Raw genomic sequence first — 16,450 nt, forward strand, 5'->3', positions numbered from 1 at the left:
GGCTCGTGTTCACATGCTTCTTTGCAGATAAAGCCAGTACATTTTTTTTTTTTTTGTTAGAGTGCCGGCTTGACATCAGATGTGCTCAAGCTTTCTGCTTGAAGCTGATAAAAATATTGGACCTGTTGAAGGGGGATCCTCATTTGAGCAGCTAGACAATGAATCATGTTCAGCTGAACTGCTGACAGGAGTCACCAAGGAAGAGGCATCACCTGAGTAGTTAGACCACGAATCCGCCACACTGGGACTGCTACTAGTCGACCTATTGGCAAGAGTCCTCATCTGAGTAGTAAGACCACGAATCGTCTTCACTGCAGATACTGAGAGGAGCCATGTACAGAGTCCTCTCTGAAGCTGCCTTGACTCCTCATATTCAGAGAACCCTGGGGGGAGCCCTGCGGAGCGGTTTGGTTTTCCTAGAAGCAGGTCTGCCGGCGGCAACAGCCTCTTCACGAACTCGCCCTCTTCTCTTCTCTGCAGAATCTGTTTCATCTTCAGGCCTCTGTTTCGTCTCACAGGTCGAGACTGCAGAGACAGCGGCACGTCAAGTCTCTTTGAGCTGAACGCAAGCACGTGCTTTAGAAGCCGACATGCGCTCTTCTGCTTGCGACTCTGCAAGGAGACCTACATTTTCCTCGTGTCTTGTAATATCTCTAGTGAAGACCACTGCTTGTTCCACTTTCCTCAGGAATCCAATTAGTTCTGTCAGTGTTCATCTCACGTGTCTGATGCTCTGCTTAATGCGTTCAGGTTGTTTTGCATGGACTCAGTGTGTTGAAGGCTCCTAATCCAGGATCTTGTCTTGTGCTTCTGTTTTTAGTGTCTCAGTTGTTTTACAGAGGGAAGCTTTAGAGCTGAAATGTGATGCCGGCACCGTCCAAGGGAACCATCTGAAAAGAGAAACACATGTTTGTGATACAAGAGTGAGAAACACAAAACTTTCAATTGTCAAACACCTGCAACATGAACCTCTTTACACAGCTGATGAGAAGTTAACAGACATCAGGAACACATCAATCAGACTCAGTGAAAACTTTCACTTGTCTAAATCAATCATCAGCCTCCGATTCTGAAACATGAAGCATCATACAGTGAAGAACCAGAACCTGCAGTTCCTCTCTAACGACCACTATGAGTCGATGCTCCAACAGTGAGTCAACGTCCCATAGACTCCCATGTTAAAATGTCCAACTTTACAGCAGAAATCAACATGTTTACAGCCTGTTGACAAACTATGTTTTGGTCAAGAGTCCATATGTATTCAATCTTCTTATCTATAAAAGGCAAAACAGCTGCAGCATCGACAACAAAACAGAACAAATCACTCATCAGGCTACTCCATGATTTGTTATGACACCCCTAATGGACCAATGATAAATCCCAAAACCAAACACAACAATATATTACAGACGCGAGTGGCGTGTGTTCCTCAGTCATGAAGTTCAATGTTGAGATGTAAACATGTGAAAAAAATGTGTTAGACACTATCAAGAACTTGCCATTGTGACCTGCTGGCTGAGGATTTTTGATGCTGCAGCGTTATTCTGAGCTCCTCACACTGCGACACAGGACTCCATACCACTCCTCCAGAACAGAGGACGCATCACCCAACACGGAGGCAACCTGACGGAAAATGAAGAAGAACTGTACGTTTATAGGACAGTAATATTCAGAGCGTGAAGTGAGATCAGAATTATGTTTGTTGTCATGAACCTGCTGGAATGTTTGAAGAGGAAGAAACTTTTCAAGTCTGGACAGAAGCAGCCACATCAAGGAGTGAAGAAGCTTCATCAAAACGTGGGACCAAACTCTTCAGGGAAAACTTTTCTGGAGAGACAGCAACAGCAAGTGTTTATATTTTAGTTTTTTACAAAAACATACAAAAAAAATTCATTTACGAATCAAAACACAAGATTTAAGATTCAAGACTCAGATTCAATTTAAATGTCTAAATGTCTGACTTCTCCAGTGGCTGACGACACTTTCTACATGATGAAACTACCAGAAAATAGATCTTTAATATGTTTGTTGAAACAATGACACTGACCTGAAAGAAGTTTTCCCTGTTTTCAGGATTTGACAGCATGTTTCTTAACAAGATCACAAAGTCAGAGTTTGGCGCCTCCATGTCTGTAGCACCAGCCTGTGAGACACGACACGAACATCACAAAAACTTTTACAGACATGGTAACGAGAACCAGAAATTACAGGGATCATCCAAAAAAGAGACATCTAATTTCAATAACTGCTTATTTTTAATCTAAAAACTCACCTCTGTCACCCACCCCTCGATAAGGGTCTGCATTCCTGTCCAGGTGTGGCCGCACGATCTCACAGTCAGCAGAAGCTTCAAACCGACACAAGGTCCAGGATCAGCTGAAACCACCAAAACCACAAGTTTTCATCTATTAGCTCTGTAGCGTAGCATTACCTCATTTCTATTTATAAACCACAAAATCAATGTTGCAGCAGTTATTATATGGCAATATTGTGGTTAATAACTGACTGCTTCTCCCTCTCACCCGTGCTCTGAGGCCCAGGATCAGTTGGGCCCTCTGGTGGGTGGTGAGCAAGCTCTGGGACAATGTCTGTAACCACGGAAACAAACTCCTCAAGCATCCCATAATCGGCCACAACTTTCTGCTGGATGGTCTGCCAGACCGCTGCCGAGACCAGCCGCATTCGGTGAGACCAGAGAGGCGCAAAACAGGAAGAGGGAGGCAGGTACCTGAACGCAAACATAAGAACATGGTTTATCTCAATCAAAGGTTTTTGGTGAACTTCCATCTTTCCTGCAGCAGTGGAAGTAAACGAAGCCTTGAAAGTTAATGCAAACAATTTCCACAGGTCGATGATTTAAACTGGTACTACACCCTCTGACGCATCATCAGGGACAACAACTGAACTGCAGCCAGCTGACACCAGATCAGATTGCAACAGGTAACATACGCCCATCATCTGCCCCCAGACCAGCACAAACACAACATCTAACAGCAAACACTAACACACAGACTTTGGTCAAATGTTCTGAAAACAGTCACTAATCAATTTCACTTCATTTGACTATTTAACTCCATTTCAGCTTCTATCAGAGTTTCAACTGACTCAGTTGAAAGTTTTAAGAAGCTGCTAAGAACCTACCTGTTTCATTTGCACTTTATGTAATATGTGGCTGCCCCCTGTGTTTTTTATTGTTTTTATATTTTTCTTTTATTGTCTTTATTTTATCTCATATATATATATATATATATATATATATATATGTATATAATTTATTTCATGTTTTTATATATTTTTTAAATGTTTTTACTGTGCAGCACCTTGTAATCCTGGTTTCGAAAGGTTCTCTATAAATAAAGCTTTACTTACTTACTTACCTCCATATAACACACTTGTTTTCAACCTGTTACTGCCAGGCAACAGCCCCAAAGACTCAACATGTCAATAAAACTGTTATAATCAAAAAATATATGTTATGGTGCAGTATGATTTCTGGACGACCTGTGATTACGTTTAACAAAAAGAATATTAACATTTAATTAGACTGTAGACATGTCGGCAATGTTAGCTAACGCTGCATGTAAGTTAGGAAATTCCACTCTAAATCAGAAGGTGTGTATTTCAGCATTAACACTTACGAGTCAACAACGTACAATTTAAAGTTGATGTTAGCTAACAGTGTTTTCTTCGTATGACTCCGTGCTTTAGACTGAATTAAGTGTTTTGCACAGTTAGCTTCAGCTAGCAGCCGAGCTACCGTCAGTGTTTCAGCAGTACAACTTCTCACTCACAGTTTCCTTCTGAAATATCTTCCATGTTTATTTCCCGCTCTCTGGTTAACAGAAGAAACTCTACTTCTCCCCGCAGCCTTCTCCTTCGCTGTCAAAGTCTGGGCTGTAATAAGATGCATGTAACAGAAGCTAACTACCCGCTTACAATGTTTGGACTGAAACTAATGATTCGTCCGACAGTGTTTATGTTCCGGGTTGTTCGACGGTTCCCATCCGTATTTCAAAAACACTACAATAAAGTTTTTCAGTCTGTGTTTCATAATGCTGGAGGGAAATGAAGCAATAATTTCTGAAATAATTATTCAAACTCGATTCATATAAATTTAACCTGTTAAAAAATGTTTTATATAAATTTAACCTGTTAAATTTATTTCAGAAATTATTATTTCAGTTTGACATGTGGACTGAGTTCTGTGTGGAGACTTGACACTCAAACATTGTCATGTCAGTTTCAAAATCATACATTTTTACAGTCTGTTTTCAAGAACAAAGTTTTAATTGAATGAAGATTAAAATAACAGACTGCAAAGTTGTGTTGTGTGTATTTGCAGCACTTTCGTTCTCATATTAATGAAGATGTTTGTGTTTTGTTTATTTGCATGTGTTTTCTTAAGTTGAAGTGTGCTGAGCTCTCAGGGCCACTGTACAATGGACAAACTCACACTGTCAGCCGGCTGACCAATGATGTAACTTCATCACTCACTCAGTCAGTGACATTCGTGTTGATGGAGCTAGCCCCCCGCTGTCGTGGTCCAGCCACAAAGCTGTCATTGCTATGTAAAGACTAAAGGACTGTTCAAGACGAAGTAATATTTTCCTTTAAGAGAAACTCAGTTGTACAAAGCCGTCTGTGGCACTGTGAGGTCTGATAAACTGCCTCGAGTGATGTCAGCTGAGTCAGCATTGTCAGGGGCCAACACTACAGGAGTATTCTTTAATCTCATTGTAACCACAGCAGACAAGTATTTCCCATAAAGTCTTTATTCGTGGTGCAGCATCATGCAGAAGCTTTGGTTAAGACATTAATAAGGAAACTTAAGGGAAGGATTTGCATGAAAACTAAAATGGCAGCGGATGCGTCCAGAGAACCATGTAGGATTTACTGTAACAATGTTCGTAGATTTGTGCTTCTCGGCTCCAGGTCCGACAGAAAGATTCATCCCTAAGGTTAAAATTATGCACAACAGGTGGACTCTTCGATGGACTCTGTTTATTGAAAACCAGGAAGATAAAAAATAAATACATCTGCACCTAAAAGAAAAAAAAAAATCAATTTCTGTAGTGAAACTTCACATACAGCACATTGTGTCTGAAATAAATGAGCTGGGCAATGAACTATAATTACAGGTGACAAAGCATCTTTGTTGGGTCATAAATGGAAGTATACAAATGAGGAAAGCCATTTACAGTGATGAGAGTTTATTGGCATCCTTTCAACCCTTTTCTTTTTCATGTTGTGTTTTTTTTCTTTTAAGTATTTTGCTCAATATAGTAAAAAGTAAAATACCACAGAAGCAATGCATACTGGTCAATTCTGAAGGCATCTGAACAAAAATATAACTCAAGAGTTACAATGTCTGAGATCCTTTTTTTTGTTTGTATTTTAAAGATGGCGTCTATCTTAGATTTGTTTTCTACTGAGGGAAACTGAAACAAAGTCTTTATACATGGGAATGCATACTGGTCAGAAACAGATGAGCAAAACAAGAACGACTTGCTCACCAAAGTTATGAGGCTTCAACAAATTCCTCCCCAAATTAATTCAGGAAAAACAATGCACATTTATTTCCATTGCAAATACTATTATTACAAACGCTCGAGTCAATAATATCCCACCACAAGAAGTCCGCCTCAGTATGGTACAATGCCAAATCACAGGCAATTTTATATCTTCAGGTCTTATTCACCAATGTGTCGAATCTTCAGAGTACACATCTTATGTAGAAAACTTTTCTCGCTTTTTTCTTCCTTTATACAGAGTAATAAAAAACAGTTAAGGCAAGATGCATCAAACAGAAATCCGAAGGCCTTGGACCAGCCTCTGCAGGTGTTCTGATTCCACTGATTCTGGATCAGAAGAAGGTGCAGTCAGCGGCTTCCACTCGTTCTCTGTCTCAGGCATCTTACGCTGTGGCGGGAGGGGAAGAGGAGGAGGTGGTGGTGGTGGTGGTGGGAGAGTGGGGCAGGGGTGTCCACTAACACTCCGCCTCCCCTTTGATCCCCCGCTCGGAGTCTGCCAAGATTCTCCTCTTTGGCACTTAGGCTGGCAGACTAAGCTTCTTTCCTTTCAGCACTGAAATGAAATGTAACAGGTTTATGTTTAACACAGCAGACCACATGACAGAATAGCATTTCAAACACCAAAACAAGACTAGGTCAAAATCTAGTATATGCCTGGACCACCTCTGGTCAAATCCTGATTTATAACCACAACGTCGTCTGAGATAATCACCAAATACATAAATGAAAGACAAAGACTGGGCTGTGATTTCAGCTGGATTTACTGTCATATGATCTCTCAGAGAGAAAGTTAGAAGAGACAATATCTCTCTTTTTTAAAGTAATTTTTTCAGGGTTTTGCCTTTATTATTTAGAGAGCGAGAGAGAGAGTGAGAGAGAGAGAGAGAGAGAGAGAGAGAGAGAGAGAGAGAGAGAGAATCACAAGCAGCAAAGAGTCACAGTTTCCTAAACACTCATTTATCTATCAACATTGATTTACAGTGCATAGATTCGCTCGGCCCCTCCCTGCCCTGCTGTCGCTGGCTCTAACAAACACAGTGACAACAGATCAGTTTGTCATAGTCGGACTGGCGATTGGGACACTGGGGTAAAACCCTGCCTCGTCATCAGTGGACCATCAAAAAAAAACTCAAAAGTCTTTACCGTCCCTGTCTCTTTCTTCACTGGCCCTCTGTGTGTGCCTGTCATTCAGGGTGCCCACAGCGTATCAGAGCAGTTTTTAGGGCTCTGAAGAGGTAAAACTTTAAAAAATAAAAAGCTATAAAAAATTAAAACATGTTGTTTAGCAGTGATGCTTCTTTCCTGTTTATTTTCATCTCATCTCATGACACCTCAGATTTAACAGGAGCAAAGACCAGCAAAGTTTGTTTGTGTTTGTTTCCATCTTCTACTGAATCTGTCGTACAGCTACAGGAACAATAATCACCTGACAATACTGAATAAAAGGTGTCAAGTATGTACATGAAAAATGTTACTATAGTTGGCTGAACCCTGAAAAAAGTGGTCCAATACCAACATGGTACCTTATTGGGACATTTCAAGAAAAGGTAAAGAAACCACAGCAGCACTCACCTTTTGTTACATACAAATAGAAGAAGTCGCAGTAGAGGATGGTCTGCACCACTCCAGCAACGATGGCGATCATGTCAAAGAATCCCTCAAAGTAGAACCTCCATATCCAGTTGATGAGGTAGACGGCTCTGTAGAGTCCCAGGAAGAACAGGTAGTGGGTGGTGATGGTCTCGGCCTCACCCGTCTTGCTGATCATGAAGAGCTGGGGCAGGATGGCCACCGACTCCAAGTAGATGGAGAAAGTCCACAGGATCTGAGACAGAGAGAAGAAATAACGGAGCGTTTGAGAGACGAGAGAGAACTGATGTGTGTTTGGACTAAAACAAAAACCAGAGACCAGACTTAAGTCAGATATTTGCATAATTGTCCTGGAAACAAAATGAACGTCTTACAGCACAAAGAAATGAGTGTGTACAAGAATCCTGCTCAGTCGATCCACTACAAAAAGCTTCAGGCTCAGGTAAACTAATATCGCCATCTGTGTTTATCATGTGTAACAGGTAGGACATGAAATACCCAGTGTAAACAAACAGTGAGAGACAGAATGCAGCCTATACATTGAGTTAGCTTGGCCTGTAAGATTCTCAAATTCCCCACTCATTCATTTCCTCCTCAAAGAAGTTTATGTTTTCACCTGTGTTTGTCTGTTTGTCTGTTTGTTTGTTTGTAGCAGGATTATGTAAAAAACACTGAACTGATTTGCACCAAACTTGGTGGAGGGATGGGTCACAGGTCAGGAAAGAACCGATTAAGTTTTGGTGCCAAATGCTCTGTCCCCTTTGGTTTTTAAGTGGCCCTTGGATGTAAAAGATCAGTGAGAGCTTATATAGACAGGTGTGTGTCCAATCAGCTGAGTTTACCACATGTGGACTCCAGTCAAGTTGTAGAAACATCTCAGATATTGAGTATAGATTAATGAGGGGAAACATGAATTTAAATTATTTTAGCAAAAGGCTGCAACATACCATGTGAGAAAAGTGAAAGGGTCTGAAAACTTTCTGATGCAGTAAACCTGTCAGATGTAACTGATCTGTAGCTCACTGAACCAAATGATTGTGTCATTATATCTGACCTGAGCCAATACAATACACTTCAAATTACAAAGCAGAAGTTGGTTATTTACTTTAAACAACATGACAACTTATTTTCAAAGACACGTTTCTGCATGAATGCACACATTTGCTTATGTGTACATACATGCAGAAAAGTCATACCTAGATATACAAGTTCAATGTATGGTTTGTAAAGTTATGTTTATGATGCTCGCTGTTTACGGTGAGGAAATGCCAGAAGTGAAAATGAAACTGTGTATGACTGCAGTCTGTGAGAAAAGAGGGACAGGGTGTGTGTGTGTGTGTGTGTGTGTGTGTGTGTGTGTGTGTGTGTGTGTGTGTGTGTGTGTGTGTGTTGTGTTTCTAACCTCCAGGGGAGAAAAGTCGTGGTTAACCAAGAAAGCCAGACCACCAACAGGGACAACCAGGAACTCCACTCTGAACGTGTCATGGTTACCATCGTAAGTTGCCTTGAACTTAATGTAGATCAGGTACACAGTGGCATACGCACATCCAATGTAGATGATCTGAAAGATTAGAGCAACACCACAACATAAAGTCAAAACCCAGAAGTCGCAGTATCTCATGGTCTGACATGAACACACACAAATCTGTTGCATCTTGCTGGACAGTTTCAACCTTCAGCAAACACGGGTGTGTTGGCTCGGTGCACTAGTTAAACCTTCACACTGTGTGTTTAGTGCTCGGAAAACAAAAAAAAGCTTCAGGATATGAAAATGAGGAGCAACGTGTTCGTAGTTCACCTTCATGGTGGTGTTGTAGAGAGAGATGAAGGAGGTGAGCAGGTCCAGGTAACGAGTGGTGAACACCAAGGCAAACAGGACCTGACTCTTTCCAGAAATACCTGTGAAGAGACAGTAGAGGGCACTCAAACACTTCACATCCCAGACATAAGTTTACATCTCAATTCTTAGTTTTGAAAAAGGAGATCTGTCACAGAATGTCAGTCCAGACGGTTTTGATGCTGCAACTCACCTACAGCCGTTAACACAACATAACTTCTGGTATATGGTGGTTAACTTCCATTCTATAAGCAAGCAGTAACATCTCCACCCAAACACAGTAAGTCGCAGTTACTCACAGTAAACCACAGATCTCACCCACTAATCCACAACTCTATTCTACTGTCGAACAACACACACCTGCTCACTTTATCTCTGCGTAAGAGGAACAAAATGTTTCATTCAAACATTCACCAGTGTTCACTCCCTGCAGCCAGCTCTCTCTCTCACACACACACACACACACCCACACACACACACACACACCCACACACACACACACACACAAGACACACAATACACACACACAATACACATGCAAAGTAGCAAAAATTACAAATATAGTAATCGGAAACTTTAAATTGTGAGCTAATTGCTTTGCAGGAGCGTGTACTGTGACACAGTTACACTGCAGACCACTAATAAGCAGCTGGTAGTGTGTGTTTGACGTTGGCTGCTCAGTGCTGAAACAGTCTACTCTACATCCCCACCTGCTCTGTTTATCTGGTGTGTTGGCAGGTTTTCCACAGTCACACCCACTGTGTGCGACTAGCAGAGGGATCAGTAATCACTACTATTTGTAGGCAATCACAGACTAGTGCTGAGGTATTCTGGTATTGACCACTGCAGTCACACATGCAACAGTTTGAAACAGTAAAAATTGAACAAAATTGACCTCTGTGCAGAGCAACCTGGTTTAATCTTAGGTTAACAGCACTAAAGATACAGGTCAGGTGGCTGGCTGTCTTTTGACCTTTGACCACTGACAGAACAGGAAGGCGCAGCAAAGCTTAATATGAAAACACAGCAAAGTTTCATCAGGATAAAGCAGCCTGCGACGTTGCTGTGCAAATGCATAAGCAAAGGCATGCACTCATTCACTGTCTATGAGTCCTCTGCTGCCACGTCAGACAGGTCATCATAGGCTAACGTAATGTATAGGAAGCACCGAGCGGCCAGCGTGAAACCTGCTCGGTTGACCCCCCAACAACTGAAAATAACGAGCCCCAGCCCGCTACAGTAAACTAACTAATGCGTTGGCCCTCTGGTCCCCACGTCCCTGCCTACCGTCGGTGCGGGGCCCACGGCACTGACAAGGCTAGCTAGTAAGACAGCTGCTGCTAGCTAACACTTCACAGCTACGTCTCCCCGAAAAGAGCATTTATCAAGCTTCACGTCGCGTGTTAGTCCCTTTCGTTACGGCAACAGTGACAATGTCAGAAATGACTTTCTTTACCTGATAACAGAACATTCCGGTGGTATTAGCAAGCTAGCTAACGTTAGCCGAGAGCTGGCTAATGAGCTCAAACAGAGGAAGCTACACAGTACAGAGCCTTTTTCTGATGGTTAAACTGTACATTTACATGACAGGACACATTATATGCAAAGACCGGGGTCGTGCACACTGTAAGTAAGGGTGTATGACCACTCACCGGCACAAGACCTGGTTTTCCATATTTTTAGCAGCAGGATGATGATGGCTGCTAGGTGAGAGAGATCGCCGGTTAGCCTGAAAATGTTCATGTTTGTTGGAGCTCCAGCGGAAGCAAACCGATGTTTAAGACTCTATAAAGAGCTCCGTTCGTCTCCGGTAGCAATTAATTAACGAGCTAACCGTGCCGAGTGACACAGTGACACTAGAATAGACCGATTCTGGCTTCAGAAGATGGGAAAATGGCGAGTAAAGAGCGACGTGGCTCGGGGATGTGGCCAAGACAACGGTGTCCAATGAGAGACGGGAAACGCTGGAGCGCTCAGCCAATCACAGGAGAAAGACGGCCACTTTACATAAATTATGCTACGCAAATGCTACCTTCACACTCCGTGGACAGGATACGAAATCAGAGTTTCGTCTTTCATCTCTACCAATTGCCATTTACAGTAAAAGGAAATGAACCAGTAAATTCACCTCAGCGATGTGGAGAAAATACCTGACGTCACATGTGATGGTAAAATAAACCCGGCCCAAACTTGGGCCACATGCTTGTTTTGTTCTGGTCCAGTATACGCCCGGTTCCACGGCCCGAATCTGGCCCACATACAGCATGATGGTCAGATGCTACTTCAACATCTGGACCAATTCTGGTGCACAAAGAAAATCTTTGATCTATCAGACAATCCCAGAGGATAACAGCCAGAATCTCCTTTTTCTTTTTCTTCTGATGTTGTTTTATGGCGGTTGGCAAACAGCTTGTAGGTGCTTTACCGCCACAACAGCCAGAATCTGCCCAGATATGGAAATATATGGGCCATACTTGGGCCAAGGACCCAGGCATATGATGGCCCAGAAGCTTAATTTTGCTAACATAACTAATGTTTTATCACAGAGGTGTATTGCACAGCAGATAACTGCATATTTCAGGGAAATCCTTCCAATGTAATGCTAAACTTGACACAAATCCTCCTTGGATATTACTCTTCTGATAAAACACTGACGTGAAGTGAATGAAAGTTAAGATAACTAGTACAGAGTACAGATTACATTCACTCAACAACATGGACAAATACGAGCTGGGAAATGCAGAAAACAACATGTAGTGTTTATTCTGGAGTCCATATCATACTCTTTCAATACAAATATTGCATTAATTGTGGCACATTTTTAATAGTCCGATGTGCAGTAAAATTCTAGCTGCACAACACCGATTTAAAGCGAGACCATAAGTTTCAAAAGAAGAAAATAACACAACATTCTTCTCAAAAATAAAAAGTCAAATTCATAAGCAATAAAACACACCTTTGCTTAATTCATTGCACTCAGCGGATTTGCTGCTTCAGCCTTTCCTGCTCTGGTATGACGAATAGTTCAAGGTGGCTAATGTTAATGTTAGCAAACTTTATCTTGATATTGCTGGGTAACTGACATCACTGTGTCAGTTTGGTGACTTTATGGCTCTTTTCTACTTGGGCTGCGGTTACACAATGTTTTGTCCTTCAAGCTGCACTAATAAGGATCTTTCATACTAGCAATGGGTCAAACGGTTGCACTCCAAATGAATGCTAATGTTGCCCCTTGACTATTATATGTGGAAATATGCAATTGTTTGCAAAGAAGTTGCCATAGAAACTTATGTAAAAAAACACTAATTGTGCTGCCCCCCAGTGGCCATAATCAATTAATGCAGCTTTAGACATTATTCTGTAATTGTCACTTGTGGCTACAGAAACCGCTGTTTAACATAAATTACACAGGCTTGCTTTAAGAAGGCCTCGTATTACTTTTGTGATCACTAATATCAAGTTAAAAAAAAAAGAACAATTTAAATACAAGAAACCCGATTCAGGTTGGTTAAATCAAGTGTGTGCATACATCTGGTACCTTTGCATTAGACACAAAAAATTACAGTACAAATTCAACAAAGCTTCAACCATGATTCTTCCCGACACTATTCCAGAATGATGAAACATTACCAGTAAACACTTCCCACAAATGACAGATTTTACAGAACAAACACCGACAACATGGTGATATGTTTTAGAAGATTTGATCTTCGGTGGCATTTAAATAGGAGGCAAAGTGCCATTCACTTATTTTTTGCTTAAAAGATAGAGGTATCACTGTCACACAAGATGGCTGGTAAATGTAGGAGCTACAGTACCTGAGCTTCATGCCTGACTCACCAATTCTAAACAAGTCAGAAATACTGTGTTTTATGAATGAAGCATATGAAAATTGCACTAAAATCCATCCAGGAGGAACCGACCAAGGTAAGGTTAAGGGTCTCAGTCCCATTGTGGATTTGGTTTTCACTGAGCAGACTCCTCACTACTGTCTGAAGCCTTGAGAACAAAAACTGCATCATCAAGAACATAGTAATCATTATACATGTCCCCCTCACAGAGGTATGGCAATCGGGTCACGGCCTCCACCTCAAACCCCACCCTTCGGAAAACCTCATTGGACAGGTTGGTTACTTGCTCCTCCCACGTCTTTCCTTTTATTTTCAGGTGTTCTGTGGGACGCTGCCATTGTCCGCCTGCAAAAAAAACCCCAAAAACAGAATGGTTTAATTCTGATCCTACACCAAATATTTAAAAAAATTAGAGTGAATATGAAATTCTAATATGAATCCCAACTGACCGACTTCCACGTACGGCTGGAAGGGAAGCACAGCAGCCAGGACGAGTCTCCCTGTGTTGGGAACCAGCGACCGCTTGATGTCCCGCAGGAGATGCAGAGGATCATCGCAGCGATCCAACAGGTTCAGACAGCTGATCACGTCATAGTGGAAACCAGTCTGCTGCCACTCGTCTATATCCAGCACTCTGAGTGTGTGAGAGAGAGAGAGAGAGACAGAAAGAGACAGAGAGAGACAAAGAGAGAGAGAGAGAGAGAGAGAGAGAGAGACAGAGAGAGAGACAGAAAGAGAGAGAGAGACAGAAAGAGAGAGAGAGACAGAGAGACAGAGAGAGAGAGAGAGAGACAGAGAGACAGAGAGAGAGAGAGAGAGAGGGAGAGAGAGACAGAAAGAGACAGAGAGAGACAGAGAGAGAGAGAGAGACAAAGAGAGAGAGAAGCATGAGGTCAGAGTCTTGTGGTAAAATTAAGATCTTCAGATGGTGAGAAGTTACTTTCTAAAAGTTAAATTAATAAATGAATACATTTTAATTCTCCCTGTTTTACAAGTTGCATAAGTTTCTCTTTTTTTAAAGAAAATACTGCTTTCATTGACTAATTCCAATTGCTTCTACTATGCCTGTCAAATCAAAAGCCTTGCAGCAGCTCATCAGGAAGGGAACACACTTGAGGTTTGTTCATGTGTGAAACTATCAGAACTTTCTATCAAACAATTTTCATATTGCTATTGATTATCGCCTGTATATATCGCAATTGTTTTATCACCCAGGCCTAGAGATGTATTTATGAAACAGGGGAAATAACAGATAACAACCTAAGGACCTCTTCTCTCCAGATTCTGAATTTGTGCACAGAGCAGGGTGAAACAACAGAGACAGAGAAGCCAACTCACTTGTAATTCCTCCTCTGAAGATGCCATTTCATGGGTAATGAGACCTCGGTTGCATAGACTTCTCTGAAATGGGCTCCCATCACTTCTGTGACGCCTCCGTCCCCGGCTCCGAGGTCCAGGAGTCTCTCTGCCCTCCACTCTGGGCCGATCTGGAGCAGCTGCTGGAACTGCTCCTCAGAGAACACAAACATGGATCCACGTCCCAGAAACCTGAGACAGAAAAAAAAACATCATTTGAAGATACAGCACTGATGAAACAGAGGCAGAGACGTGTCTATGCTACTGACCCATTGATGGAGGTGCGTGAGACCATAGGGCTGAGGACTGTTGATACAAGAGAATGGTAGAGCTGGGTGAACATCCAGCCGGACTTCTCCACACTCCGCCTGAGGAAAGCCTTGGTACCGGAGTCCAGATGGCTCTGGATGAACAGGGGCTGCACCGACTCTCCGAGCAGGTCAGGACAGCACCGGTACCACTAGTGAGAAAAAATAAAAGTAACAACTCAAATTTAAATTTAAGAATGAATAGAAGAAGCTTTGACAGTGGGAGACCTGGAGCTACTCCCTAAACACCATGGCTTAAATGAATAAATCTATCAGCATCTCAAATAAGTATAATATCAATAAATAGCTTATACAAAAGTCTAAATCAAAGATTATCATCGATGTTCAAATTTCCAAAACTGAAATACATAATGTATGCGTATATGTGAGATGTAAAACTACACTGAGATGGTTTTTGGTTCTTAAACCCACAAAAATATCTTCTTAAGGGTCAACACTTCACGTAAAACACAGAAGAAGAGGAAAATATGGGACCTTTAAACTCAGTTTTTTTTGTGACCTACTGATTATGAATCATTCATTTATTTCTCACAAATTAGAAATAAAGAATAGAATACCAGCATACAAACATAATAATAATAGCAATGGGTGAAAATGGGACACCCCCATATAAGCTTCAAAAGCTTGAGTATGGGCCCAGTCACTGCATGTACAAAATATAATTTCAACCACAAAATACCTAAATCCTAACACTTAAAACACTCAAAGGAATAACTAAATAGTCCAAAACATCCGTCCCACCAGTCTATATATCAAATCAATAGGCAAGATAAACAATCAGCAATAAATGGTGGATAAAAAGTTACAGTAAAAACAAATAAAAATAATTATATATAATATTCATATCAATGTTTATAAACAGAATAAAAGCTTGAGGCTACATGCTGATATAACAACCTATATTAGCTTCTTTCAGATATTTTTTACATGTTTCAGTGTCTATTGAGTCAAGAAGACACTGATGTACAGAAATGCCACAAAAGGCCCAGATAAGCATCGGTATGTTCACTCCTGCTAAATACCATTGTAGATGTTAACAAGTCTAACCTGTCCAGCCTGGCCATGGAGAGAACTAACACACACCTCAGTGCAGTCTTCAACAGGACATTAAATGTAGTTAGTCTCTCAAAACAAACGGACACAAAGTGTGACCAGGTGAGGCTCGTCTACCTGATCGATTATTAATCATTCATACCTCCTGTGTCTCGGTCGCGGCAGCTTCGCTCTCGCTCACCATGTTCACAAACAGTGAGCGCACGAGCGGACTGCGGACGTACTTCCCCGTCCACATCCTCCTCGCGGAGAGCAGGAAGGCGACGTAGCCCAGCACCCACGCTACAAATACCAGTGTCCTCAGCTGTAGGTGACACATAATGGACAACAACTCTGAGCACAGAGGCGGACAGACAGCGGCCGCACTCTGGAGGGAGCGAACAGACCGGCCGCACTGAGATGTGGTTAATATTAGATGATTGAGAAGGTAATGGCGGCCAATTGTAAAGCAACACGCCGGGACATGTCTCCAGTTCCAAGACAAAAAACAAACAAACCTGAGGGTGCGGTGGATTTAAGAAAACCAGCTGCTATTTACTCTCCATCTTAGTCCCGTGAATCCACTGTCTGGTCATTTGTAACAAAGACACAGTGATCTTTCACCGGTGTGGTATCTGCCCATTATCACAACAAAGACTCCCATCCGCATAGTCTGCACTTCCTGAGTCACCGCTAAATGTGTCCCCGGGAACCCCGCGAAAAGAACCAGCTGTGCCGAAGCCGACATATACTTCATATAACTGAGACGAAAGGTAGCAGTCATTAAAAAAACAAACTATCATCATTTTTATTGACCAAAGGAAATATACAGTAGGCTCATTCACATAAAACAGCAGCACATATGACCTTAACTTAAATGACATAAGTATGATATAAAAGAAGAGTATAAAAAGAATGAAAATG

At 41.8% G+C, this 16,450-nt stretch overlaps 3 protein-coding genes across 4 annotated transcripts in view; all 3 read right to left on the reverse strand.

Moving 5' to 3' along the window:
* Nucleotides 1–2,305, reverse strand: part of LOC111219682 (zinc finger protein 551-like) — a 6,709-nt gene extending 4,404 nt beyond the window's left edge. The window contains exons 1-4 of the mRNA XM_022742399.1: nucleotides 2,273–2,305; nucleotides 2,048–2,143; nucleotides 1,558–1,623; nucleotides 213–525 (exon numbers count right to left, since the gene is read on the reverse strand). Coding sequence (XP_022598120.1) covers nucleotides 213–525; nucleotides 1,558–1,623; nucleotides 2,048–2,143; nucleotides 2,273–2,305 — 508 coding nt within the window. The remainder of the gene's footprint in view (nucleotides 1–212; nucleotides 526–1,557; nucleotides 1,624–2,047; nucleotides 2,144–2,272) is intronic.
* Nucleotides 2,306–4,981: 2,676 nt separating this feature from the next.
* LOC111220392 (ER lumen protein-retaining receptor 2) lies at nucleotides 4,982–10,882 on the reverse strand. Its single transcript, XM_022743463.1, has 5 exons — nucleotides 10,611–10,882; nucleotides 8,920–9,020; nucleotides 8,524–8,682; nucleotides 7,104–7,356; nucleotides 4,982–6,084 (listed from the first exon to the last, which is right to left on the reverse strand). The coding sequence occupies exons 1-5, from the start codon at nucleotides 10,699–10,701 to the stop codon at nucleotides 6,050–6,052; spliced, it is 639 nt and encodes a 212-aa protein (XP_022599184.1). The 5' UTR covers nucleotides 10,702–10,882; the 3' UTR covers nucleotides 4,982–6,049.
* An 814-nt stretch (nucleotides 10,883–11,696) lies between these two features.
* On the reverse strand, nucleotides 11,697–16,199 carry mettl9 (methyltransferase like 9). Of its 2 annotated transcripts, XM_022742918.1 has the most exons (6): nucleotides 16,045–16,199; nucleotides 15,690–15,851; nucleotides 14,435–14,625; nucleotides 14,148–14,357; nucleotides 13,259–13,443; nucleotides 11,697–13,154 (listed from the first exon to the last, which is right to left on the reverse strand). In XM_022742918.1, the coding sequence occupies exons 2-6, from the start codon at nucleotides 15,783–15,785 to the stop codon at nucleotides 12,925–12,927; spliced, it is 912 nt and encodes a 303-aa protein (XP_022598639.1). In that variant the 5' UTR covers nucleotides 15,786–15,851; nucleotides 16,045–16,199; the 3' UTR covers nucleotides 11,697–12,924. The 2 variants fall into 2 exon arrangements, with proteins under 2 accessions (XP_022598639.1, XP_022598638.1); XM_022742917.1 differs by lacking the exon at nucleotides 16,045–16,199 and having other exon boundaries at nucleotides 15,690–15,881.
* Between the last annotated feature and the right edge of the window lie 251 nt (nucleotides 16,200–16,450).

Source organism: Seriola dumerili, unplaced genomic scaffold (assembly GCF_002260705.1).
Source record: "Seriola dumerili isolate Sdu_G_001 unplaced genomic scaffold, Sdu_1.0 BDQW01000068.1, whole genome shotgun sequence".
NCBI lineage: Eukaryota > Metazoa > Chordata > Actinopteri > Carangiformes > Carangidae > Seriola > Seriola dumerili.

Bases quoted from the DNA above. Each gene is read 5' to 3' on its own strand.
- LOC111220392 (XM_022743463.1), bottom strand. From the start codon at position 10,701: ATGAACATTTTCAGGCTAACCGGCGATCTCTCTCACCTAGCAGCCATC. The intron at 8,683-8,919 runs GTGAACTACGAA...CTAATCTTTCAG, and splicing joins TCTACAACACCACCATGAAG to ATCATCTACATTGGATGTGC. The intron at 7,357-8,523 runs GTTAGAAACACA...TCTCTGTCTCAG, and splicing joins ACGACTTTTCTCCCCTGGAG to ATCCTGTGGACTTTCTCCAT.
- mettl9 (XM_022742917.1), bottom strand. From the start codon at position 15,866: ATGTGTCACCTACAGCTGAGGACACTGGTATTTGTAGCGTGGGTGCTG. The intron at 13,444-14,147 runs GTGAGTTGGCTT...TCACACACTCAG, and splicing joins CTTCAGAGGAGGAATTACAA to AGTGCTGGATATAGACGAGT. The intron at 13,155-13,258 runs GTCAGTTGGGAT...TTTTTTTTGCAG, and splicing joins CCAGCCGTACGTGGAAGTCG to GCGGACAATGGCAGCGTCCC.